General features: G+C 37.2%; 1 protein-coding gene across 1 annotated transcript; it reads right to left on the bottom strand.

The window, feature by feature from the left end:
* Window positions 1-6,427: 6,427 nt before the first annotated feature.
* On the bottom strand, window positions 6,428-25,614 carry TMEM62 (transmembrane protein 62). Its single transcript, XM_082485817.1, has 13 exons — window positions 25,509-25,614; window positions 24,249-24,386; window positions 23,166-23,211; window positions 20,688-20,829; window positions 18,493-18,617; window positions 18,222-18,344; window positions 17,222-17,377; window positions 15,548-15,707; window positions 13,735-13,848; window positions 12,728-12,812; window positions 11,082-11,186; window positions 10,094-10,212; window positions 6,428-9,150 (listed from the first exon to the last, which is right to left on the bottom strand). The coding sequence occupies exons 2-13, from the start codon at window positions 24,286-24,288 to the stop codon at window positions 8,824-8,826; spliced, it is 1,542 nt and encodes a 513-aa protein (XP_082341943.1). The 5' UTR covers window positions 24,289-24,386; window positions 25,509-25,614; the 3' UTR covers window positions 6,428-8,823.
* Between the last annotated feature and the right edge of the window lie 1,585 nt (window positions 25,615-27,199).

Genomic DNA, 27,199 nt, shown 5'->3' with positions numbered 1-27,199 from the left:
TAGAACTGGAAACAGGAATGCAATCATTTGTACTAGAAATTAGTAATATGTTCTTTGGCACGATTTTGACACTTGCCAGCTAGCACACTTGCAAATATTTTATGGGTATGATTTGGAAGTTAGAATGTCCCAGGAACCATTTCCAATAAGCAGTTTGTATGCAGCCACTGAGCTTTGGCTGTTAGAATTTACTAGTGTAGATGTGCACCCTCCCCGTGCTAGTTTGTCTCAGTGCCCAGGAACTTCTCTAGGAATTTTTATTTTACTAGTGTCAGCTTACCCTAACAGTCCAATCAACTGGGCTAATTATTTAGAATGCAACTGTTCACGTTTTTACAGATAATTGCAATGAAAAGTTCCATTTCTGGAATTCAAGGTCTCTAATAACAAAGGTATTTCCATTTTGCCATCTGGAACATATTTCCACTGATCTGTCTCAGCCATTTCTCTGTATTGTGTCATTATATCCCCTATTTTCAGAGCACTTGAAACATAATTCACTTACAATTCCATTGCATACAACCTGAGACTTTCATCACAGATAGGTGCAGGTGTAGGGTGAGCCTCCTGCTTAAGTGTTCATTTATTTACTCTTCTTGATCTTTACATTCCAGGCTTAAGCGAAGTTTTCTTTTTAGAATTCCTTTTCTAAAATCTACTGTATTTTATGATAATCTCTGGGATTTCACTAGCTTTTCTGTTTTTTTACACCTCTGCAGGGTGACAGACAGAGGCTCTCAAAACATGCTGCCTGATGACAGAAGTAACTTTGCAGACAATTGACCTTCTGTTCCCTCAGTAACTTATCTTGGCTCAGAGTTTTTGGTCTAACAATACTCTTTTACCATCTCAATGGGGAAACTTGAAAAAGCGAGTCACCATTTCTAAGTTTGACTAGCATAACTCCAAGCCAAATGAGACTGATGAGATTAAGTATGTCTTCAAAAGCAAGGAACAGAAAAGGGAACGGATAATTATCTTAAAGATATTAGAATTTCTCAACTATGTACATCTAGAGACATTAACGCATATTTATTTAGAGAATAGGATTGCTCATGACACATTCTGATTTACAGGGTATTGGTTTTGATTTTCATTTGTTTGCCTTTAAGACAAGTGCTTCCAAACGGCACAGTCAGCTGAGCTGTCCAGAGAGTGGATTATCTAGATCTGTGTGAGTCAGTACCTAGCCTTAAACTAACTGGAATCCAAAGACTAGGAAAGAAACACTATGCAAGAAATTTGGCATTATAAATAAATTTGCATGCTGTGGGAAGTAAGACAACGGGTATCAAAATTGCCTAAAATGGTTGTGAGCAGTATTAAAAACACTCCTTTCATTTCCTAGTGCTGAAGCTGGCCCTGAAAGGAGGAGGCATGCAGTGATGGATGCCATAAACTTTGAGGAAAAGAAAGACACCTGCAGTATAACATTAGATGGTCTAAAATCTCCCAGTATGCAGTTTTCAACTACAAAACTGGTGACTGACTCACTTTCAACTAGATTGTGAATCCAACATCAGCGTAACTACCTCAGGCAGCATTAATAACAGTGTCACACTGGGATAGAAGCCAAATTTTTTTTTTTTAATTAGGAACAGAAGTCCTCCATTGAATTGAGGGGTTTTGTGTGTCTGTCTGTCTGTCTAATTGTACATAAATATATATGACACTTTTTGGGGCACGGTGTCACCATGGTGTTTCCATATTTTCTCCCACTCTTGAAGGCTAAGCTCCTCCCTACACACAAGTTTCAACATCCTATAGCTTGCACTTCCCTATATTTATCTTCTTCCAATCTATCAATTTTGTTTCAGTTTCAACAGCCTTCAACAAATGCCTTTTATTCTTAAAACTGAGGACCCTTCTGCTGTTTTAATTCCAGCCTGTTTGAAAGGAAGTATATCACAGGGTAGTATCCAAAGCAAGCTAATTAAATACCTGTATATTTCTAAAGAGACTTCAACTATGAACTGTGGTGAGTTTGTGTTGTATGAATGTAAGAAAGCAATCATAACAATAACCATTACTGAAAAGGTGTTATAAAGTCATTTTCCCTTCATATGTTGTAGGTGAAGGCCTCTGGGCCTACTAAATACTGACGTATTTGTTTCCAGAGTTACATTTGTTTGTCCAAAGTACAAATTTTGTACTTTTGAGCAATGTTGGCTGAAGAGCTGCTCCAGAGTGAGCTCATCTCTGGCACTGGGAGTTGACACACCTTCCAGGAATGACAGTCCTTAGGAAGTTATTTTTCACAGCCAAAATTAAATATGATAAAATTATAAAATTCCCAGTATTATTATTTTTACAGCAATTGCTTAGTAATCCACACAAGTTGTAATCCTATTAAGAGCTGATGATGTGAGGGGTGATCCAGAGTGAGATCATGCTGAGGTACTGATTCTTTACCATAATAAAGGCAGCTTGATTGCAGCAGCATTCCCGTAGTTAGGTAAGCTATTGAAGGCAATATACATTCTATCAACATTAGTCAAATGGCTTTAGGGAAAAAAGGAAAAAAAAAAAAAAAAAAGATGGGGAGCATCAAAGTAAATCTCATCCTGGTACCCCAAACGTTTAGGACTATCACAGAAGCATTTCTTTACTTGTAAATCCTTGCTCATGATACCTCTTAAGAATAATAAAAATCAAAGGGAGAAAATGCTTTAAAACAAGTGCCCACAGTTGTAATAAATATTAATACATCTTTTTTTCACCTTGTCTTAATTTCTTAATTATTCTAATAGTGTGACTCTTCAGCAAACATGTATTTTGCACTATGGGAGAGGTCTCATTTAACAAAGGGTGACGAATAACTTGTAACCAAAATCCAAGACACTTTGGATGTAGTGGATAGTGACTGGCTGCAGAAGCACCAGTGTTTATCCCATGAAGCTTCACCTTACAAAGATGGTGAGTGATAGTTTATAACACCTTACACAAGGGTAAGCGTGAATTCAGAGTAGGATTTGTAAGCTACTAGAACTTCAGCATTTCTTGTTGCAAAGGGTAATGAAACTTAAACAGTATTGGGCAGAGTGACTATTTTTTTCTTATTTTTCTTTGGGCCAGTCTTGTGCTTGTTTGTATTTGGTAAAGTTCTGTGCAGTCCCTTTTCCATCCCTTCACCCTTTGCACTATGAACAGTTGCTGTTGGCTGTCGTATATTTAATATTCTTCCCTTCTGCTTTCTTACCCTCCATTTTTTTCCACCGCTCTTTTCTCTATTTTTTTTTTTTTAGGTTCATCATGTTTCTTGTCCTCCTTGTTGGCTTCTTTCTTGATAATCAGAAAAACATGCTCCTTTTCATAGGAGTACCTATTAGTGGTTTAGTGCTAGGCCATGTAGTTTAGTGTCAGGATTTCATTGAAAATGTCAGTGATACCATGAAAAGAGCTTGCCAGCTCTGACATAAATGTGTTTTAGTGTAATTTATAGTAGCTGTTGTTACAAAAGTGGAGAGAGTGAAGGCAGATGCCTTGCAAATAGCTTCACCTCGTTATTCTATATTTTAATGCATTGATCGTGGAAGAAGCAGACACAGGATTACTTAGTCCTGTTGTTTGTAACATTGCTCTCCTCTGTTGCTGCACTGCCTTTCTCTTTATTGGGTTCTCTTCACAGTGGGAAATGTTTATACAATCCATAAATAGACTGCCAGGGGATAAAAGAAGATCACAGGCAGATGGCATTATCCTGCAATAAGAAGGGGTAACAGCAGCTGGAATAAGCTCCAAACCTAGAAAATATTTTGTGAGCCAACTGGGAACTGTTTAGAAAAAGCACAGAAAGAAGCAGAAAAGATCAAGACTTTTTAGCCAGAGGAACACAGAATTTTGCAACCAGAAAGACAGCAAAATTCACTTTTGCTACAGCACTCTACTCTGGGTGGAGCAGTGGTAAGAGGGTGGCTGAACAGGTCAGCTGAAAGAAAACTGAAAGTACGAAGTAGCAAAAGCAGTGTTTATGCAAGAATAGGAAGGTGCAATTTATTTTTATAGGAGACTGTCAGAGGGCAACAGGGAGAAAAGGCAGTAAGGTTTTATGGGGCTATGCGTCTACCCTCTTCTGCGCCACCCTCTTCTTGGACTGGCTTCTCCATATCTCTGAGACCTTCCCGCAGTCCCTGCTCCTCTGCAAGAAGGAGCTTTCCTCGCCCCATTAGCCCCTACTTGCTTTCCTTTGCCTTCCAGGCTGGGGAATGTGGGGAGGGAAAGTAAAGGGCTAAGGACCAGGCTACAAAGGGGTGAAGTTCAGACAGGATCCATCATGACTGGAGTTTCTCCCGATTCTGGGGACAACTTGGGGAGGGCAGGACGCCATCTACTAGTGCTTTTCCTGCTGGGATGGAGCTGCCTTTATGTCCCATTCCCCCAGAGTTAATAGCTACATCTTGCTTTGGCAATAACAATCCCATTAGAAAGCTGCTTGGGCAGCAATGGGCATTTCAAGCCTGTTCTGTGTCCTGGGGCCAGGCAGCCTGAGTGAGCCTTCAGTGCCCTGCAGGCAGCTGTCGCTCACCTCTGCTGAGGACAGCTCCAGGAAGGGGATCTTTCTCTTTGAACTTTTGGAACCGTTTTTTGTTTGTTTGTTTGTTTGTTCTGGGGTTATTTTGTTTGGTTTGTATGCTATAGATAGTGGGAAAAGCACACGGAAAAAGCCTCTTTCCCCCCCCTATCCTTGCATTCTCCACTACACTGAATGCCAAGATCTCTTTATCGGGATCACTGGGTTGGACGGGCCTTCACTGATGACAGTTATAGGAAATTATGCACGGCCATGGCATTCCCCTGGGAACTTCTCTCTGCAAGTTTTGCTCAGCCCTCAGAGCACTGAGGGTAATGAGCATAAAAAGAGTCTTCTGTTTTTTTCCTAGTTATGCATTTCACAGCATCTTGGATGTAAATCACCAATGAACACAATTCCTTCATAAGTAAATAGCAGCATGAAAAATTACATATGCTTTTTCTAAGACTTTAAAAAAAAATATATATTTGAAAGCATTGTCACATTTTTTTTCTTTCCAAATAATAATTTCAAGTGTCCTTTTAGATTAGTTTCAAATGGGAATTAAGTATTTTAAAGGAGCTCCTCCATGCAGATTAAAAAAACCCAACCCAAACCAACAAACCCTGCAGAGTACTGTAATAGAAGTATTAATACTATGAAAGATTGATTTGTCACAGATCATACTAATCTCTGCCAGCAGTACGTAAAGTACTTCACCAGTCTGGTTCCATGATTTGCCACTTGCTTTGCTCACTTCATGTAGCTCTGATTTGTCCTCCTAATGAACAGCTTGGAAAGGATACTCTTGACTTCAGAAGATGGCTGTATTCTCACGCTTACCCCGAAACAGCCATGCAGTACTATTTTACAAGAAAGAGAACTATATGCCAGAAGTAATGAATGCCAAAGCCATTTGCTTCTGTTCAAGTAAACAAAGTTAATAAATAAAATCTTTTCATCCATCATTCATCCATAAACTGGAAAACCATGTCATAAACCATGTAAGACTATGAGAGATCTTACAGTGATGCTGATGTAAATGCCAAGATACATTACAACACAATATTGTCTTATGTCCTCAATGAAAATGCTGCCTTTTAGTGAGCAGAAGAGCTTAATTTTGAAAGAGGACCAAACCCAGGCAATTCATCAGGACAACACAGGCCTGTTATCACTGGAATGTCTCACTTCAGTCCACTGTGTTGATTTGTGCCTTCTGGGCACCACAGGCCGACAGAGGAGCAAATGCAGTTTTCTTTACAGGGCAGTTTGCAGATTTGTCATAATATCTGCATAGTTGTTAGAGGTTTTTTCCTGTTATCACTGGTTTCTTTTAGGTGACTGGTTATATGTTCTGGGAGATGGGTTGCATTTTATGAAACCAATTTGTTTTGTTTGACTTTTAATGGAAAACATACTATACTGTGATTTTTGTTACTCGTAGTTAACTAGGGCAGCCACTTGCCCACATGATAAGGACAGCTAAATTAGAGGCTAGCTCCTTGTCTGTTTTTCTAAGAACTTTCAGCTTGCTGAAAGAAATTATAAGAATTATAAAACTTTTAAGAAGGTATTGGTAAATAAAGTCTTCCTGTGTTAAAGAGTACAGCTCAAGCAGGAAAGTTAATATTTTCCTGCTAAGGTTTTATAATATTGGAAAACTGTTTAAGAAGGAGAAAATCTGAATTAACATGAGGCACGGTAAGTTTTACTTGTCTGTTAGGCAACAAAAAGCTGCAATAGTTGTGTCTGTAGAGCGTGAGGTAAGAGGTGCTTCCCATGCAGGGTAGAGTTCTAAGTTTCTACAATGTGCTCTTCACTGTGATTCCAGGGCAGTAGCATAGTCCCTTTTTCTCAAAATTTACTACATTATCCCCACAAATGTATATAACTCACACATCAACCACGTTTCAGAGCATGTGATTCTTACTTGGGTCCCTGGAGCCAGGAATAGCACATCTACAAATAAAACATCTTTGCTCGTTACACTAGGGATAGCATTGAGAGATTCTTAACAGAATTCCATCCATCTACCAAACACATCCCATGGAGCCAAAAAAAAATATTTGACAGACTGTAAGATTTTTAAGTCCACAGATGTTTGATTACATTGAGATTTAATCACACTGCAATCAACTACTACCACCAGAACAAAAAAAGTCTCATTTCAGAACAGGGTCTTGTCACATGGAATAGATATGAAGTATTTTATTGCCACTTCTTATGCTCCTATGTCACATAAAAGTAATCTAATTGTGAAATGTCAGTTCTATTAATTTTTCAGTGGTGTTTCTCACAAGTAAATTTTGTGCCCTGCCTCTTTGATTTTCTAACAGCTAGCAACAAATGACATTCAGTATTCTCTTTTAACTTATTAACTTTAACTTATGCAAATGAGAGCTGTTACTCTTTTTTCTATTATATTGTCAATCACTGAGGAACAGGAATTAAGGAATAGGAAAACTGTCACCTTTTAGAAATAACAAAAGTCTTAGATGTAGTTAATATTTTCTTCCAATTCAATTTATTTTCCTGTATGTTCTACTACAGTCATTGCTGTTTTCTTCTAAGGTGCCATAAGTAAGTTACCTCTCCTTTTTCTTGGGGAGCCATAAATAAGTTACTGTAAAATTACCTAATGTATTTTAAATGTTCCACTCACAGCAGTCTTGTGGAGCAGGCCAGTGTTCTCCTTACTTTCCAGGTAAAGGCACCTCAGCTATCTTGGCTCTGGATCATTGCATTTGTCATCAATGTAACTGTTCTATCATTTTTAGACTTAGAAACACTGAAAACAAAGAAATGAGTTTTCCTATGTCACTCTTTGGCACATTTGACTGAGACCCAGAAATGCAGTCCTGACCCCCTCACTTACAGATATTATGGGCATCAGACCACATGATTCCTTCACACTGTCCCATCCTGAGGACATTGTCTCCATTCTTTGATTTAAAGCTGTACTCTGACTACAGCTGGGAATCCCAGCAACACTGATCATTCACCCTCCTTTCACTGTCAAGCGTGGGAAATTCCTCAGCAGTGGAAAACTTAAGTTCTTCCTTCCAGAGAGACAGCATGTTAATTAGCCAGCACTCTCCAGACAAGACCAATAGGCCATGGCTCAGGTAAACATAAACACAAATACATATACACACACCTAACAGCCTATAAACTGCTCATACATAGCATTATGAACTGAAAAAGTGTACAAGCATAGGACTTTTATTGTGAAGGCCACCACAGCACCTTTGCAATAACCATTACTTCATAAAGACATCTGGTCTAGTCTTGTAGTTAGTCTTGTAAAAATATATACAAATCTTGAAATAAAAAGCAAAGTTAAGCACAAATCCTGGGGCTCGTTATCAAGATTTTTGCTGGAGCTCGTTTTTCCCAGCATTGTAAAAATCAATAATTTAATTAAAAATATTTTTCCGTTCACAGTAGTAATAAGCAAACATTTCCATTTGTGATCCAGATGGATGTATCTATCTTCTGTATCACAAACCCCGCTATTATAGAGATTATTGTACAGTTTACTGTATACTGTATGTGTGACCCGACACAGGCAGGATTCAGGAACAACCACAAACCCATGGCTGACATGCGAACAGTAAATTTAATCTCGATACCTCATGAACTGGGGGGGATGTCCAAAGCAGCACCTGGGTAGAGACACACAAGAGGGAACACAGGCACCATGGAGCTCGGTCCCTGCTAGAGAGTTTTTCCTTGTTAGCGACAGAGTCCTTGTGAGCAAGAGAGAGAGAGACAGTTCAAACCTGCTGTTCTCGGCTGTATATCAGGGATTCAAGCAGGCGTAGTTTTCCACAGTGCATTGATCTTCTTTGACAGCAGGGCAGGAATCTCGGGCATGTTCAATAAGGTGCCTCTGAGTCCATCACAGGCCTGCCTGTATTCTCTAAGTGTGGATGTTCTACTTGTCGGGCACATAATACTAAACAACGATTAGTGTGATATATGTGTTTTCCAAGACCCCAGGTGTGAGTCACTTGAGTGTGTTTACAATCCTTCTTGCTGATCTTCCATTACTTTCCCATGCTGTATTAATGTATAATGTATAACTGTATTATATAGCATGTATTATACAGTATATTGTATATGTATAATACCATAAAAGTCAATAATACATATTGTTATACATTCACTATTTAATACAGCTCTATAGCAATGCAGGTCATGATCTTACCACCTAATGGTTGGTCTGTATGGAATTCCAGCATCACAAAACTATAGGTTGTGCCTCGACAGTTTTTAAGTCAAAGAACTTTGAATAGTCATATTGTACTTCAGGAGCTTTGACAGTTTTTCATTTCTACTATGTAAGTTCTGAGCTCAGATGATTTCAGTGTCCAGGTTTTATAAATCAGAGCTGAGGTCAGCACTACCAGCCATGTTCTCATTGGGGAGAGGAAGAAAGCCAAGGTCCCATAGGTTCGCTGCAGGAAATAGCAGGAATAGACCTGCCACGACAGGAGGAGTGCCATTGCCAGGTGAACAAGCACAGCCATGAGGCGTCGGACGTGATGGATGTGAGAACGGAAGCTGTGACCCTGGCATCGCAGCAACAGGCACCAGCACAGATAGGCCATTAATGGCAGGTTGAAAAACAACATCTGAAAAGAAGAGCAGAGGAAAATAAAGACGATGAGCAAGCCAAATGTTCTGGGTAACATACATGAGGGCAGAGAAAGATAAGAGCACATAACACTGTCCCATTCTAAGGGCTGAGTACAATTCCCAGAGCTGGAATCTCAGGATGCACTTCCAAGACGCTGCAGCTGATAGAGCCGTGGCTGCCTGTGTCTCAGTCCCAGGCCAACCATTCCTGCCCACTCCCTTGCAGTGGGCAGCTGTGACATGCATCTGACCTTTCTTGGAGATGGTTCAGGGAGCTAGACTTGGCAACGCCCTAGCACAGTCAGAAAGGAAGGTCCTTATTGTCAGTTTAGCTCTCTGACCCAGCCCACTGTGGTGTCAGACAAGTGTTAGCACTGGCATAGGGGAGGGACCATGAAGGAGGCAATACTAGCTTGGTCTGGGTTAAATGTCAAGGAACTACACCCTCTCTTTCAGACCAATGGCAGCTGGGAAAACCAGAGGGCAGCCAGGTCAAACTGCTGGGAAAACTGGACTCTGGTACTTGGACAGTGACACCTACTGATCTGAAGGGTTATTTAGTGTGCAAGGGCTGCTCTGGCCATTCAGTTCCTTTTGCTTAATCACTGCAACCTGTGCGTCAGCTGAGGACAAAAAATAAATTTAGAGTGGTAAACCTGTAGAGATGGCCTCTAATCCAGACATCCAGGGAGTCCAAAGCAACATCAAACAGCAGAAAAGAGAAGTTTGAGACCATAATGTGCAACCTCCTTCCTTTCTGCCCTTTAAATTTGCAGAAGGGTAAGAAAGAGCTGTTGTAGTCAGGCATGGCCACTAATCTTCTCTATCCTTCTAAGACTCTTTCTTTATAAAAGACTTGCTTTATAAAACTGTTAAAAAAATCAGAAAAAATTCCCAGAGGAAAGCAGTTTGTCAGCCTTAATTTTTATCAATATGTACCTGTAAAATCCCAACAACATATGTCAGACTGCCCTGTAAGAAGGAACCACCAATGAACACCCCAAAGGAAAAACAGGCCCCCACGTGGCCATCTATCAGTTCACCTACAAACCACGGTCCTGAAAGAGAGGAAATCAAACATAGAGCACCATCAGAAAATACAGTATAGACATAGCCCTTTTTCATATGGCCCTTTGTACTGTGGAGCACAAAGTGGTTAACTGCAGAAAACGACTTCTATTGCTTTTCTATAACAATAAGCCTAATGTTTTAATCTTCAACAAACAGCAACCTGATGAACATTCCTGATGTGAAAATATCATGGTATACCAATGAGTTGTGGCATGCAATGAACATACTTTTAAGTTGGTTTCATCTCTGTGACAATCTTCAACATCACAGATAACACTTTCCTTATGAGACAAGTGAAAAGATAGATCCTTTCAAATGGTAGCCTTTTCCCAGAATTACAGTAAGACATATGAAAGACATGGTCATAAACAATTCCAGTTTGGCTCAGCTTGGAAGTCAAAATGGGCAGGCTGCACTGTCTTATCATACTACACCGACTGCCAAGAAAGCAGCTATTTTAGTAACATATTATCAGAGGAGAAATAAGCTAAAATTGTTAATATCAGAGCCCAGATGTCTTAGCGACATGTCATGTGAAATGTACATTCCATATACTCATTTCACACCAAGGTACAACAAGATCTTTTTTTGGAAAAAAAAAAATAATTAAAAATACTCACTTTGCTTTCAGAGTAATATAATAATTTAAGTGTTTAATTTTAGGGCTGCTAAGTTAGGCTCTTACAAACAAACCTTTAGTCTCTTTGGACACTATCTTCTAAAAGTTCCACATAGATTTTGTAACTTAAGTAGATTTTACAATTCTCCAAGACGTTAGAAGTCTCATTTTTCATTGGGATCCGATGTGCAATTTAAAAATACAAATTTATGTCCTCCTGTACTCTAGGTTACTTACCCAGAATGGTGTATAAATTCAGAACCAGAATTGAGTAATAGAAGGCGTTTGTTTTACTGAAGACATGAAGGGAATATGAGGTCAGAGTAAGTAATCCTGGCTTTCCTAAACAGAGACAACATTTAAGAAAAATACACTTGATGCAGGTTGCAACACACACACACACACGTATATAAAATATATTAGTCTTTCTGAAGCAAATCTGCACATTATTTACTCATTCTATTAAATAAGAAATATTTGGTATATCCACAGAACAATTGCAAGGGAATGCATTTCTACTGTTACTGTGATAACTGAAAGTAAAGAACCAATAAATATAACAATCTATGTTAAAAACAGCAGAATAAGCTGTCATTCTAAATGAGTACACTTACTGTATGTAAATAAAATTGAACGACCATTCTATACCCAGAAAATTAAGTTAGCTAGAACAAAAAAGATGGAGAAAGTTCATATTAAATGAAAAGTAAGATATTCAAAATAGTAACTGTGCAAACCCCAAAAGGCAGGTCAGTATAGACTAGATTAACTGGATTTTCTTTGATTAAATCTATTTAGTGAGATCTGATAGCAACTCAGATAAAACAAAGGCCAGGCCTTAAAATGGCAGCATTCTGACAAGTGTGTGATGTTAGCAAAACCAAGCAATATTCATTTTCTAACTGAAGCAGACAATTCATAGATTGAGACTGAGAAAGCCTTCCTACAAAAGTCAGCTTTTAGAGTTTCACCTATTACGTAGCTGCCCTTCTCACAGAGCATTAAGTCCCAGAGGGCAAGCTTGACCTTTGGAAATCAACAGCTCTAACAAATTTGTTCACTAATTTGTAAAACATTTGTCATGGTCTACTGGGACCTAGCTGATCACAGTGTGCTAGCTCTTTTCATTTTTAGCTGCTAAGTTCCATAAAGGCAACTGAAAATCTATTCTTTTTCTATGTAGTTACTGTAGTTACTTCAGGATGCTACGTGATTATAAGTATAAAGGAAGGGACATACACTGACATGAATAGGAAGGGAGGTGGCTTCCAGAAAAATCTCATTACTAAGGTGTGGTGCAAACAATTGCTTGAAGGATAAACACCATGAACTTAACAGTATTAATTTTCATTTACTAGATTTATCACAAACAAAGTATCAAGTAATGACAGACATGGTCTTAATGTTATTTTGAGAAAGACCCAAGTCTGTTCATGTTCTTTGCAAAGATTAACACAAATTATTTTTGTAGAAGGCAATCTGTTTCTCCACTCGGGTGACGAAGAATCCTGTACCAGCTATAATGAAACAAGCACACATACAGAACTAATACAAAATAAAACATTCCTTTCCCTTTGCATTGGATTCGTCAGTGAGAAAATTAAAATTAAACCTTTAGACTTCAATTAATTGAATTTTTGTTTAAACAAAGATACCTGATCAAGTTTTTAGTTTTTTATTTACTTTATTTGATATATTGGAGGTTTTCTGGATCCCCTTAAAAGCAAAACAGCAGCTTCTGAGAACCCAATCAAACCCTACAGTACTAGATGCAAAATGCATATGGTGATCAACAGCATAATTACTTATATATTGTTAGCATACAGATGAATGGTAAAAAAAATTTGATCCTCTAAAAAACACAGACAAATGTTGGTTCATACCTTTGAGTGCTGGCTTTTGGAGGTATCTGAAAATAACGAGCAAGGCGATCTGCATCAGCACAATCAGTGCAAATAGCACACGAGCCTGAAAAGACAGTTTTAACTCTTAAGCCAGCCCTGCAGTAGTAGCTGCCTTTGAGCATGCCTTATGGACATTCATAGAATGATACAAAAATTTCTAACATATATTCAAAGCTTGACAGTGTCATTGAATGGAAGAGTAAAAAGAAACTTGATTTTCTAAGTTATTGGACTTGCATCTTACTGATTTGAATTCAGTTGGATGGCTGAAAGTGATAAATGTGAATCTTTCAAAAATAGGGTTTGTAAAACACATCCATTGAAAAAGTGTAAATACACTTCCTATGTAAAACATTTTCTGAGTGCTGTACTGAACAGAACTGCAGATCAAGACATTGTGGAGAACACTGGTTACTGATTAAGAAAACTAATATAATAATTTCGAGCCAATTATGATACTATCTACAATTGTGGACTTTCCTATGTTGTTTTGTAAGTGCATGTATATTATTATGACATGCCTTCTTTGCATGTACCGAGCTGCAATACTTCTGGATATGACCTGAAACTTACTGAAGTCAATGGGAGGTTTGCCTTCCTCTTTGCTAGAGCTAGCTATAATGTTAGTACACACATTGCAACAGATCACAGTGTAGTTTTCTTTGATTTAATGTTTCCTTTTTCCACTATCTCCACTAGTTTATTTTCCATTTCTTGCTTGCACAAAATCTGTGTATACCTATGCCCAAAAATGGACAATTGTGACTAAACCCAGGAAGTCAACTGTTTGCATGAACCATTGCTGCATATTCACGTTTGAAACGTGCAACCTGAGAAAGCAAACTTGAAATATTTGTGAAATTCCAATGGAGTCATATCTGGAAAAAGCAAAGTGCATTCAAGTCTACCAGGAATTAGGAAAATGCCTCGTGCAGTCTCTGGGGAAACCAATACAAAATTACAGCTGGTTTGCTGAAAGTACTTACTAGAACATAGTGGTCAGTGAGAAGAATAAGAGATGGCCAAAAGCCAAATCTAAGAGAGAGGTTTTCTTCCATAGCAAATATATGACCCTGTGTGCTAATTCTTCCTGAAGCATCCTAGATTGATATAAAATAAGAGACCAATTAGATACCAGCAGTGCACAAAATATCAAGTTAAAGTTGCTAATTATCATTGCAGCTTTTCTGGGAAGGTCCAATTGACGCATGCATGTCTGGCATACTGCTTTATTAAATACTTTTACCTACAAAGGATTACGTACTGTCAATTTTTTAGTTTTAAGTACATTGGTGATTGTAAGATCATAATCTGAAAGTGCTCCATATGAAGAAGATCCTGTCAGAGATTCAGCAACTTGTGGAAGACAGTGACTATTGGCCACCACCACCACTTGTTTTCTAAAAGTTCAATTCTAGATAATAGCCCCTCTTAAAATATTTTGAAGTTTTGTTGTGCTTCTTTTCCAGCGTATTTGCTAGAAACTGATATTGATAAACAATAACAGTGCTACACTTATTGAACAGTCTGCTATTTCTGCATGTGTAACACTGACTGACACGTTATCTTCCAGTATGTAATAAATGATTTATTTAGAGTAAAGGATTCAGTATGTTTAGTGTGATTACAGCTAAGACAATATTTGGACAATCTCAGAAACAATGTACAGCAATTGAGTATTCATATTTTCTCCAGGTGCCTAACTCGAGTTAATGCTTCATTCTCCTCGCTTTCCCAAAATTATTCAGTTATCAGATGTAATAGCGATTTATAACTGGAGGGGAAAGGAAATTATTATTTAAAAAATCTCATTCAGTTATCTGATAACAAGCATGTATTTGCAAGAAAACTGTTGCTATGCAGGCCTTTATAACCCTCTTCAAATATTACTCAGTTTTCTGCATATGTTTTTATCATCATTAAAAAATAACCAAAAATAAACCACTTTTATAAAATGCAGCTTTCCCAAGTCAAGCTTCACAGAAATTGGTAACAAGGTAGGAGGCAGAACACTGGCAGTACAGAAAGGACGTTAAGACAAAAGAGCAGTGTCACTCTGGTGTCTATGCCTAAGCTGTGCCTTAGAGGCTCTGCTAACCTCTGCCTTACGCCTAGCTTGGTTCTACCAAGCAGGACAAAGCTGACTTTCCCATTACTATTGTGCAAATGCGCAGAATGTTACAACAGTCTGATCAAGTTCTTCGAAGACCAGTTGAAGGTACAAAAATAAAATGTAGTACCAAGAATGGAAGCATTCATGGGAAAACATTTTTTGCACCCAATAATCTAATATCAGTTAAGTCTGATGTTCTGAGAAACAGAAACCATATTTGCTATCAGCCTATAAGAAATTATGAAAAGAACTTCAAGCATATAATCAAAGACAGCATTCCAATCTTCCAGATCCAGTTCCTTTGCCTTCCGAACTAACATGATGCTACTTCCTGTCTTCCATGATCAAGCTTGATTTTTTTTTTCCAAGACAACCTTAAAAGTTAATTGTTGCCTGTTACTCAAAATAACTAATTTTTGACCAATTACTTGCTCTTCTGCCATGTCCTATTGTATTTCTTATGAAAAATTAGAATCCCTTATTTTGTCCAGATGCTTTATGAATGTTTTAGTGCTCAGCAGTCAGTATTTTTTTTCATTTAATAAATCTTTGCATTTTGTAAACAGATAAATATAAAAGGAAATCTGTTATCATGTATTTTGTCCTAGTTATGTGATGCAGAAGGGTGATAGAGCAGACATGACAACATAAAAGTTCAATACAAAGAATGCCAACAGGTACCTTACCTGGACAGTCACATCTATGTGATGGAACCCTTCACTGTAGTTTTGTGGGCTCCACTTCAGCACATAGAGAGGGCCAGACACCTGATGTGCATTTCCCAAGTGAACTCCGTCTATATAGACTTCGACAGAGATAATGACAGAAGGAGAGAAGGCCAGAATTCTAAGGAGTGAATAAACAGCAAAATAAACAGATTTGTCACAGGACTTGCAGATTTGTCATTACTTCATGAAGAGAAGTCCCGAAAGATTATGCTACCTTGTACTTCAGAGTTCAAAAGAGTTACAAATTAAAACGGTGAAATATCTGTAGGCTAATGGTAACATGGTAGCTCTTTCCTACAGTTGAAAAGAAAAGTTCTGCAGGGTATTGTGCAAAAGAATAGGGTAGAAAACTGGGCTGTGGACAGACAAAAAAGTGGCAGAGGTCCTCAGGTCCCAGCAGAAATAATCTTAGAACTCTTGCTGTCAAAACATTTGCTAACACAAGTAGGATGCATCCTAATAAACACATACAGACACATAACCAAATACATGTAGATGTCTACCTTAAAAATGGCCAGTCTGTTTCTCTCTCTAAAGTCCTTTGTTGTCGGGTGTGGTTTTGCTGGTCTTTTTTTGTTTGTTGTTTGTTTGGTTTTGTTTTTTTTTACTTTTTGCTAGTCAAGAATATAACCTCTCAGTCTTTGTAACTGAATTTATGAGAAATGGAGTGGAACACAAGACTGGTATTACAAATCTGAGATACCAACAAATGTAGTATCACTTGACAGTGCTTATACTCAGAGAAACAGTGATACTAATAGAGACTCAATATATTGCACATACAATTTCTTTCATTTCTGGTAATACAAAAGGCATTCTGGAGCACATTTCAGTCAAATGAAGGAGTCTCATATAGTTATGTTGAATGATTCTACCAGTTCGTATATTTAATATAATCATAAGAATGTTCAAATAAGGTTCTAAATAGAAAACTGGAAAGTAGCTAGACTTAGTAGGACACTGCTTCCTAACTGAAAAGTATGACAAACTTCTTTTGATTGCAATTCTGTGTATGCAATATACCCCATATATTTAGCACATATTGGTCTAACAAATATAAGATGTTAGAAAGGGCATAGAAATTTGAAATACAAATGAAAAAAAGTAAATAGAAAAGGTAGAAATTGAAAGATGGAGAGATTTAAAATAAATATGAAAACTGGCAGAAGCTTAAGTTGTTTTAATATATAAGGGATGCAAAACTGAAAACACAAGAGGCTAAGAAGTCTAAAGCGAATAGAGAAAACAAGTAGAAAAACACATAGACTAAAAGCCTGAAATCAGCAGAGGTGATGTGAACGTGTGAGATTAATAACACAGACTACATGTTAATCTAACCCTACCAGCTTTTGTTACATAAAAAAGTTCAGTTGACTATAGGGGAAATAACTGCACAAATAAAACAAACATGAATTACTACTACATAATCTCCTTTTTTCACAGATATGATAAAAAGTGAGCTCTCAGGACCAATCTCCCAGAGAAAAGTGAATTCTGAGAACAGTGGACACACGCATTCAAAAAAACCGTTTTGTGTATATACATATAAATATAGATGTAGATAATAACCAAGAAAGAGCCCAATTATTAAAATATAGTTAAAGATTGTGAAATCGAGAGATTACAGGGTACCTGATATGAGTGGAATAAAGAATTCTGACAAGTGGTTCATGAGCAGAACTGCTGTAAAGGAAGGATTTGGGATTGGTGATGAGAACTACAGGCCATTCTTCAAAGTTAAGATCTGCAAAGCTAAGGAGGTCATGATCAAATGCAAGGATCCGGTACCTATAATGAAAGGAAAAAAATGCTGATACAAACTACTGCATGCACAGTTAATTCCCTTGCTTCCCAAGTTCCTAAACCGAACTTGTTTGGTTTATTTTCCATTATTCTCTTCTGTAGTTGATTCTCTATCAAGCTACTCTGCTGTATTAACTGTACAGCTGGTTACCTCTGATGAAGTTCATTTTACTATAAATCACTGAAACACCACTCAAAATTCCAAATGTCAAGATCTATTGAATTTTGCACGTGAATCAGATAGATTAACATTATGTGAAATAATGCAAATATAATGTACATTACTACAGTGTCTGGGTAGGTACTTTACTTCTGGACAAAGACCCAGTGTGCTCTTTTCCTGTATGTATACAAGTATCTTTCTTAGGATCACTGCAGAGTAAAAGGTAGTATACTACTATATATTCCATGTAGCATGGGACACTGCTAAGGTAACATTTCTCAGGTAGACTATTTTTGTCTCTAAAATTCTAACAGCTGGTGCAGAGCATGGGTATTTTGAAGTAGTGATGCTGCATTTTATTACAATTTATTTATCTACTTTGAATACTAAACACATACTAACTGGGCATTTAGATGTCCTCTTTTTAATTTCTAAATATCAAGAATGAATCAAAAAATCACTTTACTTAATTTATTAGTACACTGTTAGTATAGGGAAAAAAATATCCCAAACTTACAAACAGAGACATGTTTCAAAAGCATTAACAGTAATAACCAGTCAGGCAGATCTAATGCTTCTTTCCAATTCTCCAAACAGCATAAAAGGGAATCACAGTATAACCAGCTAGGCTCCATATAATAACTTGCTCACATAGGGTTTACTTACCTCCTATTATCCATCCAGTCTCCCAGTTCAAGTTCCAGGGTGCCACCACGGTGTTGACTGTGCAAGGCTGGCATCAGCCCACCCATTGTGTGAAGATGTCCACATAAATAGGCTGTGGCAGAACTAATAAAAGAACATAAGAATTGTGATTATTTGGGTGGGAAGGAAATACCACTGTAGAAAACCTGAGAAGTGACAGACGAGTATGTGAAGAGAGGCAAGAAATGTACTTCAGACTGAAAACATACAGGAAAAAAAAGAAAGATCTTACCTCATTAATGTTCGTATTCCTGGGGCTGGGGAGATTATCGTTGAGGTGGGAAAATGGCCAAACCAGATAGTATGATTGCTGTGCAGACCTTCTGATGCCATCAAAGATAGCTCTTTCATTTGATTCTGAAAGGGGCAGGTGTTTGAAAGACAAACAACTAAACAAACCTGTTTAACATTCAGGCTATTTGGAAAGAACAGCAAAATGAAAGCAGAAAGAAAACAATGAATTTTTAAAGATTTTTTGTTTGTTTAACAGAAAATCTCAGTTGCTTCAGGGGTCTGTGCATAAACGAACTGTACTACTAGACATATCCCTAAAATCTGATGTTGGAAAAAGAAAGTGAAAACAAGACACTCAACACCTTCCTTGCAACTGAACACAGGAAAAGTGCAATATAAAGAAAGATTTTTGGCAAACTATATTTCTATCCTTTCTACTCCTTATTTATATAGTCAGACAACACACTTTTTTAACTAAAGGTGATTTTCACTAAAGGTGATTTTCTAAACATCTTTACCTTACAATTATCATCCCTACTATCTCTTGAATTGCTAGATGGCCTTTTATAAGCATGACAGACCACAGAAACTGTGTACCACATACTTCAGTCATTTAACTGGATGAATTATGACGCTGAATCTTGAAAATATTACTCAGCCATTGGTGTTAAAGTTAAGCAAAAGTAACAGTTTACACAGCAGGTAAAATTTCTCTCCTTTACTTGTTTGACTTCCAATATTAAATCAACCACTTACTGTCCAGAGAGATTCCCAATACTGATAAGATCTCAAAGTCTAACGGAGGAGGCAGGAAAACTAAAACCAGAAAAGAACACAAATCTACTCTTTCACCATTTTGCAGATGGTGAGTACCCAGAGAACTACCAACATACTCTTTTCCCCCTACTTGAAAAGAAACGCTGAAGGACATGAGTAAAGGAAACAGAAATAAAGGTATACTAAAAAGGAATGGATTCAGTATACCATTCTGGGTTGATGTAATGGGCTTATTAAGTGAAATTATATTTCCTTTGCCTGTATGAATTTGAGCTTTAAGAATACTTTTACCTAAGCTATGTAATCAAATCACTGATACAGACCTAATTTATTTTTCAAATTCCTGGCAGAGGTTTGATTCTTAAAGGTTACAGGTATCTACCTTTACTTTCTTTTTTGTGCAAAGATCTGCGAATGATGCTCTCTGGACTCCTGCTGCTGGGTAATTAGCAAACAAATGCTTGACTTACTGCAGTCAAGGACACAAGCTCTAGTCTCAACTGCATTTCTTAGCTCCTTGAGAGTTTGTCTGCCAATCTACTGCACCTACTATGGATTACAGTAAACAATGAGAACAGTACTTGGCACTCCTACAACACCTTTCATCTAAGTATCACCAAGCGCTTTACAAACACTTAATTAAATGTAGAACCTCCTTTAGACAAGATTAGAGGGACAACATTATACTTTTCATTGAGGCCATTATCACAGGCAAAATATGACATCTGTTTACCAGAACACAGTAACTCTCTGCCAACACTTCAGAAGAGTATTTCAAGCGCAATACCTTATCAACAAACTACAGAGAAAAATCAAAGGGAAGCAAAATGATATCTAAGATTATATGTGATTTAAACATTGGGATTAATGTTATTCTTTTAAAACAATACCATGTAATTTTTATAGTCTCAGAAAATCAGACCTCACTTTCATAAATGACGCATATCTTTATAGCACTATTAATCACATTATTCCATTGATAAGTGCAACCCTCTCACCTGTAATATTAATGAAAAAAAGCATGTAACAAAGCAAAACAGAGTGAGATTAGAAAGTTTGGGGTTTGTTTTTGTTTTTTAAACTTTACAGCATATAAGGAAATTATCACTCAAGTCTCGCTAAATGCTGAGAAACTACCGACAGCGCCCCAAATGTCTGATTTGACATTTTTGTACTGGATTATTTCTTAAGAGAGAAAACACAGATACTCTGTATGTTAAGTGACATGTTAAGCGACACATTCATTTTTCTAAATGAATGTCCCACATGCATAAAAAGTTAAAAAGGTAAAGACTCTTTTATATGAACACAAATCTTTCTGACAATTCTTCTTTATAGAAACAAACAAAAGCCCCAAACAAACTACTATAGAAGTAAAACAGCCAGCAAAATGGAATGCCAAGACTTATAAAATACCATGTTTAAAATCCCAAAGAAATTATAGGGTCTTTTAGGGCCTGGGCTGAGTGTGGCATCCACGCAGATGAATGAGTAGTTCCCAAAAGACGTGGTGTGGATGTAATGGAAAGAGCCATCTTTGCGCCAGGCAGAGTACTTCCTGACAAAATAAAACAGAAATATTGCTGTTAGAGAGCTTGCAACAATGAAAAAAATGACCTGCATAGTATAAAGATTTCTTGCGTTAGATCTAGCTCCATCTTGTTACTGTAGTAAAGTCTCTTTTAAAAGATCAATGGCATTGAAAAGTCTGCACTTCAAAGAAGATGCATTACATGGGTCGTGTTAAGACAAGCAGCAGGTTAGCACACAAACATTTTAAAAAATGTTAGTATAAATACACTTTCCCTGAGCAACATGGCATTTTTTTATGGATAATGGATAAGTTTAGTATGAACTACTTTCTGGATGGCTGTGTTCAAATCACTATTCCTCCACCAATCAGAATAAACAACAAAATTGCCAAAAAGGTTGACCTGAACAGAATAAAAGCCAATATATCAAAAACAAGTTTCAGATATAAATCAATACTTCCAATGTCATAATGACCCTTTCAAAATGTATTTTTTTTAAAGTTAATGTTACTTTTATGAACATCATGTACTTCAATAAGAAAACTGGTGCCTTTAGTTCCACTAGAATATGAGTAACAGTTGAATCATCCTCTGCTCATGCGCTGGATGTAAAATAGGAACCCATGTTTTTGTGTAAAAATATTATTGTAGTTCAGTAAAACTGCTTCCTTCTTTAATTTTAATATATCATGAACACCAGAATGTGGTGTTGAATAACTGTTTTCCCTAGCCCCTATTTTTATATCTGCAAACTACAGAGCTCTAATGTGTACAGCAAAGAATTATTTGTGCAGGAATCACACAAAAAGCCAAGCAGACAGTGCCTTCTTAGAGTGTGGCACATTTACTAAAAAAAAATCTTAATCTTTATATTTTATAAATGCATTAGAGGAATAAAATTGTCCCTGTAAAGTTCTGCCTTTACTGATGCTTAATAGCTTTTGAGGACTCTTAGTGCCTTTCTTCAGTCTTAGATAGAAAGTATGATAATTCCCATTAAAGTTTCTTTATTTTGCGATGATGACAGACTATAATGAAGTAAAAACCATTATAAGAACACATTTATTTAGCAGGAGACTGTTAATTAATAAGCTAAGACTTTTTCACCTGACTCAGAATTTCACTCAGAAATTCTTAGGTTAGTTAAATTGCTTTGAAATTTCACCCTAATCCTTTTCAATCCTTTTTGCTACCTGTGTATCCTCAGTGTGGACTAGGGACAGGTGATCCATACATCTTTCCAAACAGAAAGCTTGTCCAGGCCAAACAACAATTCAGGGGTGATCCAGCAAATTCACCAGTGCTACATTTTCCCATGTGTGTCACTAGCACTTCTTATAACAGCCTTAAACTAGAGTGGAAGACTGATACTAGACTGTCATGTAGTTACAACTGTGGGAAAAGATACAGGGATGTGCACTGCAGTAGTGCATTCAAAAGCCTTGTTAGCACCATACATTCATCCCATCATGGTAATCCACATGTGAATTCCATGTTCTGCAAATGCATCTGCTGTATGACCCTATCTCACAGAATTTATGGGAAAACGCATCTGCTCCTGCTGGGTGACAGGGAACTGAAGCAAACTGAGCTATCAGATGTTTAATCTGTGTTCTTACTGGAAAGTAGATGGCTTAAGAGTCTGAATTAAAGTAGAATTTAGATTTCTAAGCGCTCCTCCGGTTCCAAAGAGTCAAAGCTGAAAGCACCACTGAAATTATAAGATTTTGTGTTCAGATGTGAATGGCAAGAGAAACTAAGAAGTTAAACATGAGTTACAACTGAGGCTACCTTTACAATGTACAAGCAAAAGAACCAGCTGAAGAGGGGGAAGTTTCCTCACCTGTCTTCACACTTAAATCTCAAGTGTGTTCCTCAATAACATTTGTCCACCCATCATCATCATCTGCTTCTTGCTTCTCTACTTTCAGTTTTCTAAAATGTCTCAGATGTGAAGAAAAGGCTCAGATAAAATTTAGACCCATACAACATGAAAAGCCTTTTTGGACATGCAGAAAGTTTATTTGGGAACACTGGTTTTACATAAATCTATCACACAACTGTTCTGAGGAAACCGAACACACAATGCACAAAACATTTCCTAGACACAGGTAGATTTACAGTATATTCAGTTAAAAAACACAGAGGGATAAGAAATAATAAGTCTATGCAAATAATCCTCTATTTTCTCAATCTATTCTGCTTTACTATGTGGCAATGGAAAAGACAGAGGAAATAGCAAATATGATCCTGGACTGCAGAAAAGTCAGTGAAAAAGCACATATGTGATAACTGAAAACAGAATATTGTTTAGTGAGTTTGACCTTGACTATAACAGCATCTGTATGGTAAATAAAAGTACCTGTAATAATTCCGAACACTATCCAGGTGTGGAATGTTGAATGAGTCTGTAAGGGAGAGAAAAAGGAAATGAAACTTTCAGATCAAACTGATTATTGATGTCTGTATTTTATTTCCTAATGTTGAGATGAAGTCATATCAGCAAGCACTAAAGAGCTGGGTTTTTTTTTTAAATGCATAATTGACAAGCAGTCTGCCTAACTGTGCAGGGAATATATTACATACTTGATGCAGTTGACCTAAAAGTGGGAATAGTTTTCTCATTTAAGTTTCAATTCGAAGATAAAGTTGTTGTGTCTCCACTTTGGCCATAAAGTTTTTCAGAAGCTTTTCGGATTCGGTGTATTCTCTGTAAGACCTAACTCATACAAGGAAAATAAAGTAGCAATTGCACCAGAGAACAGCGTGAGTAAAACAGACAGCAGCTTGAGGAGGTTCATGCTGCAACTGGGTCCACCTCTCCATAAAGGTTGGTAACAGGAGCCTGATAGGGAAATGGGAGTAAAATGTCATATGCAGGCTGTATATGACAAAGCATGCATTTTTTTCTCCAGTGCTAGGCTTTCTAGTTTTGCCCTTCCTGTAACAGCTGGCTTATGTAGCTTACAAGGTTGTTAGTTTGTGTTTGAATGCTTAGAATGTAGTGACAACTATGACGTGTACAAAATTCCATTGAGTTCTTCCTATTCAAAAAACACCAAATTTACTTTAATTGCTGAACATGTGATACTTTTTAACTTAAACTTGTGGGGGGAGGTCTATGAGAAGTAAATTGAAACTGTTTCTTCGGTAGGGTAAGGTTACAGTTTGCATGTCCATTAAAAGATGGGTTATATAAACTAATGACCTGGAAACTACCACCTGAAGCTATGTTCTACCACTTGCCAGGCAAAATCAATAAATGAAGATTCTGTAAACAAAGCATGCCCTCACTAGAGCAGATACATGGATGGCAAGCCCTTCTGCTGACTCATAACCACCGCTAACATGCTAGTAAGAACTAACATTTTACCTCTATATTCTAACTTGCCTAAATCAGCTCTGTAATCACAGGATAGAAAGAGATGTTTCATTTTCGTCTCACCATGATTCCCTTTGATGTCTATCCACTTGGTTTTTTCCATGACCCTTGATCTCTTCAGGATTGACTGGTAAGTCTTCCATTCTACTTCTACCTGCTCAGATCCCAGTTTATCTTTTGTCTTAGCATCTGTCAGGTCACCTGAAAGTGTACAAAGATGATATATAACTAGAGGCCTACACAGCTTACACAAATACTCTAACTAGGCAAGCATGCAATCCAAGCCTCCTAGTGTAAGAGGCTGCAGGCCATCTGCATGCCATCTAGATGTTCCTGCATCTAGTCCAAGAGGTTACTATAAGGGTATAAGGTAAGGATGCAGATGTGGCATCCTGTTCAAACATCTATCAACCATGTCACTGCAGCACATTTACTAACACCATGCCAAAGAAAATTGTTATGCATTCATTATATCTAAAAATTCTAGTCATAAAAGCTTTGCTTAACTTCATACCTTCTGTACCCCCTCAAGCTCCAATCAAAGTTCGAACCATTCCCATTTCTGTTCATAAAAAGCAAAGCCTCCCTACGTTGCTAGTTCAAAGATGAATGCTAGCTATTTCTGAACTCTTAACATAAAAAGCAAGCAGCTGATAAGTAACTCCCTGTAGAAACAAAAGTACAAGTCTAGCATTAAGATTCTAAAGCCTTGTATATAGTAACAGCTCAGTCTTTTTGCTTGCCAAAATGTTGTCCATTTCAATAGCAACAGTAAGCTATCAAATGAAATGGCAAGGCTTATTTCACCTGTCTTGGTATGATATGTTCAAATGGAAACCAGCAATGAAATCTTACATTAGTTCAGAGGTGACATTCATACTTATGAGCAGGGATTATTCTGAGAGAGGAAGTGGCTCTTAATAACTAATCAGAGACATTGCTTGCTTCTGTGCTTTCAAATATGAAGAATCATGTAAAATCACTAGGAGGAGGAAGACAAGAAGGAAGGTAGCTGCTAGCAAGGACCAAGGTGTAGTGACAAATATTGGGAAAACAATAGCTATATTTCATAATTATGTCTGTTACGTATAATGCACACTAAACTCACTGTGAGACTCAAGACATTGAACAAAAACTAATTCTCTTGAGTTGAGAAGTTATTCTCTTCTGCTTCTAGCAGTCTATCATCAGCTGCAATTCCATTTTCATTGCTTAAGACACCTTAAGGCTTTAAAGTTCTCTCTTGAGATCATAGAATTTTGCTTATTTAATTCAGCTTTGACAGCACATTCAAATGGTCTTTCACACTTTAGAATTGCTTACCTGTTGCTAGAACAAGTGCTGGCTGAATTATATCAATTGTTTCAGAGCAGAATTTTTCAAAGTCAGGAGCTCGTTTGGGATCCCTAAATCTACTGATATGAATATCTGACACCTGCAAAAGAGAAAAATGAAACACTGTCCCAAGCAGAGGGTTATTGCTGCCCAGGTTTATCTGCAAAGCCAAGTACATAAGAATGCCATGTAACAGCAGTCGTAGTGATTCATATCACTATAACGAATGCAGGGAGAAACAGCAGTGGATGACTAGGGGAGAATAAAAGCAGAGCAAGCACAGGGTATTGCATCTCTAACCCCTAAAATCACATTTATATCAAGAAAATTTCCTTAAATCTAAGGGCATACAATAATATGGGGAAATACTTATTTAAGTAAAACAGTAAGTTTTGATGGCTCTAATTGGCCTGTTGACTTTCAAATTCTGTGAGCTTCTGGTGCAACACTGTGATCTGGCTGCAAGAGAGATCTTGCAGCAAGTAGTTCTGCAAAACAAGAATAGGTTAAAGTTACCTAGGACTTGAAGCATACTGGCAACTAATTTCGTACCTGGTGTGACATTTCCAGTAGCTGGGTGATAGGATTGCTAAAATCTACCCATGCATTTAAATGGAGCTAATGAGTGTGTTTATATCCCATTCCATCCGCCGTGATGAAGTCAAAGATTGCCCAAGAAATTATGATATCACTTGCACATAACTGTAAAAGAAGCTGTTTGTTTCTGAACCAAACAGCCGAAGCCCCCACATCAGAAGACCCATAAGGGACAGGATGGGGACAATAAAAAAAAAAAGATTTTTTAAAAAATATTGTGGCTTTTCAGGTGTGTCGAAAATAAATCTTGGGTGAATGCTTTCAATTCCACTTTCCATTCCACTTCAGTCAATCAATTAATAAATTACCATCCTCAGTTTAGACAAATGGTATTTGATGCTCAAAAAACAGTGAGTGCATGCTCATGGCCATCTGATAATATCACTAACTGAGAAAGAAAAACATTAACTTTTATATTCAATTTAATAAACTTGGTTCTTGTACAGCTTTTTCCTTTTTGGAAAATCCATATAAAATACCTCATAGACAAAATGCCTTATCTTCTACTTATTCAGTCATTTGAATATGTAGAAAACATTGCCTCAATAAAGTTTTTTAATTCTGCTTAGGAAAATTCCCTATTTGCTTACATGGAACTTTCCCCTAGATCAGAATTGGATGCTAAAAAAGGTAAACACTTTGAGACATAAACTTAACTTCATTTTTATTGATACATTCAAGCTAGTGTGAATCAAAGAGCACAGTAAAATACCTCAATACATCAAACCTAATTCAATCATTGACAAGGATACAACATCTTACTTTGCTTCTCCTGTGGATTTGCAATTCATCTATCTCAGCAAGCAAACAGAGAAAATAAAAACTTCTATTGTTGCTGTCTCCAGATTCTTGAGCAAAAAGTCTTACAAGAAACCTCATTCCTGTTCACTGATAACTATGGGGAATGTAAATTTCCAGCCTTTTAGCAGACAGTGGTTGGGAAGCCTGATTTTCTACAAAGATGCTCCCACTTTTTTCCCCTACTATCATATGAATTTAAGATTTACAAAAGGCTTTTCTTGTAAATTCTAATAGTTGCAGTGTTCCAGGAATAATTTTCTGTAATTACTAAAAGTCATGAA

The sequence above is a fragment of the Vanellus vanellus genome, assembly GCF_965231255.1.
Source record: "Vanellus vanellus genome assembly, chromosome: 6".
Lineage (NCBI taxonomy): Eukaryota > Metazoa > Chordata > Aves > Charadriiformes > Charadriidae > Vanellus > Vanellus vanellus.
The sequence above is the reverse complement of the archived record's forward strand: the minus strand, read 5'-3'. Positions and strand labels throughout refer to the sequence as shown.

Excerpts from the sequence above, each read along its gene's own strand:
- TMEM62 (XM_082485817.1), bottom strand. The coding sequence starts at position 24,288 with ATGGAAAAAACCAAGTGGATAGACATCAAAGGGAATCATG. Across the intron at positions 17,378-18,221 it reads GACTGGATGGATAATAGGAG|GTACCGGATCCTTGCATTTG; the intron begins GTAAGTAAACCC and ends CTTTCATTATAG. Across the intron at positions 13,849-15,547 it reads ACATAGATGTGACTGTCCAG|GATGCTTCAGGAAGAATTAG; the intron begins GTAAGGTACCTG and ends ATATCAATCTAG.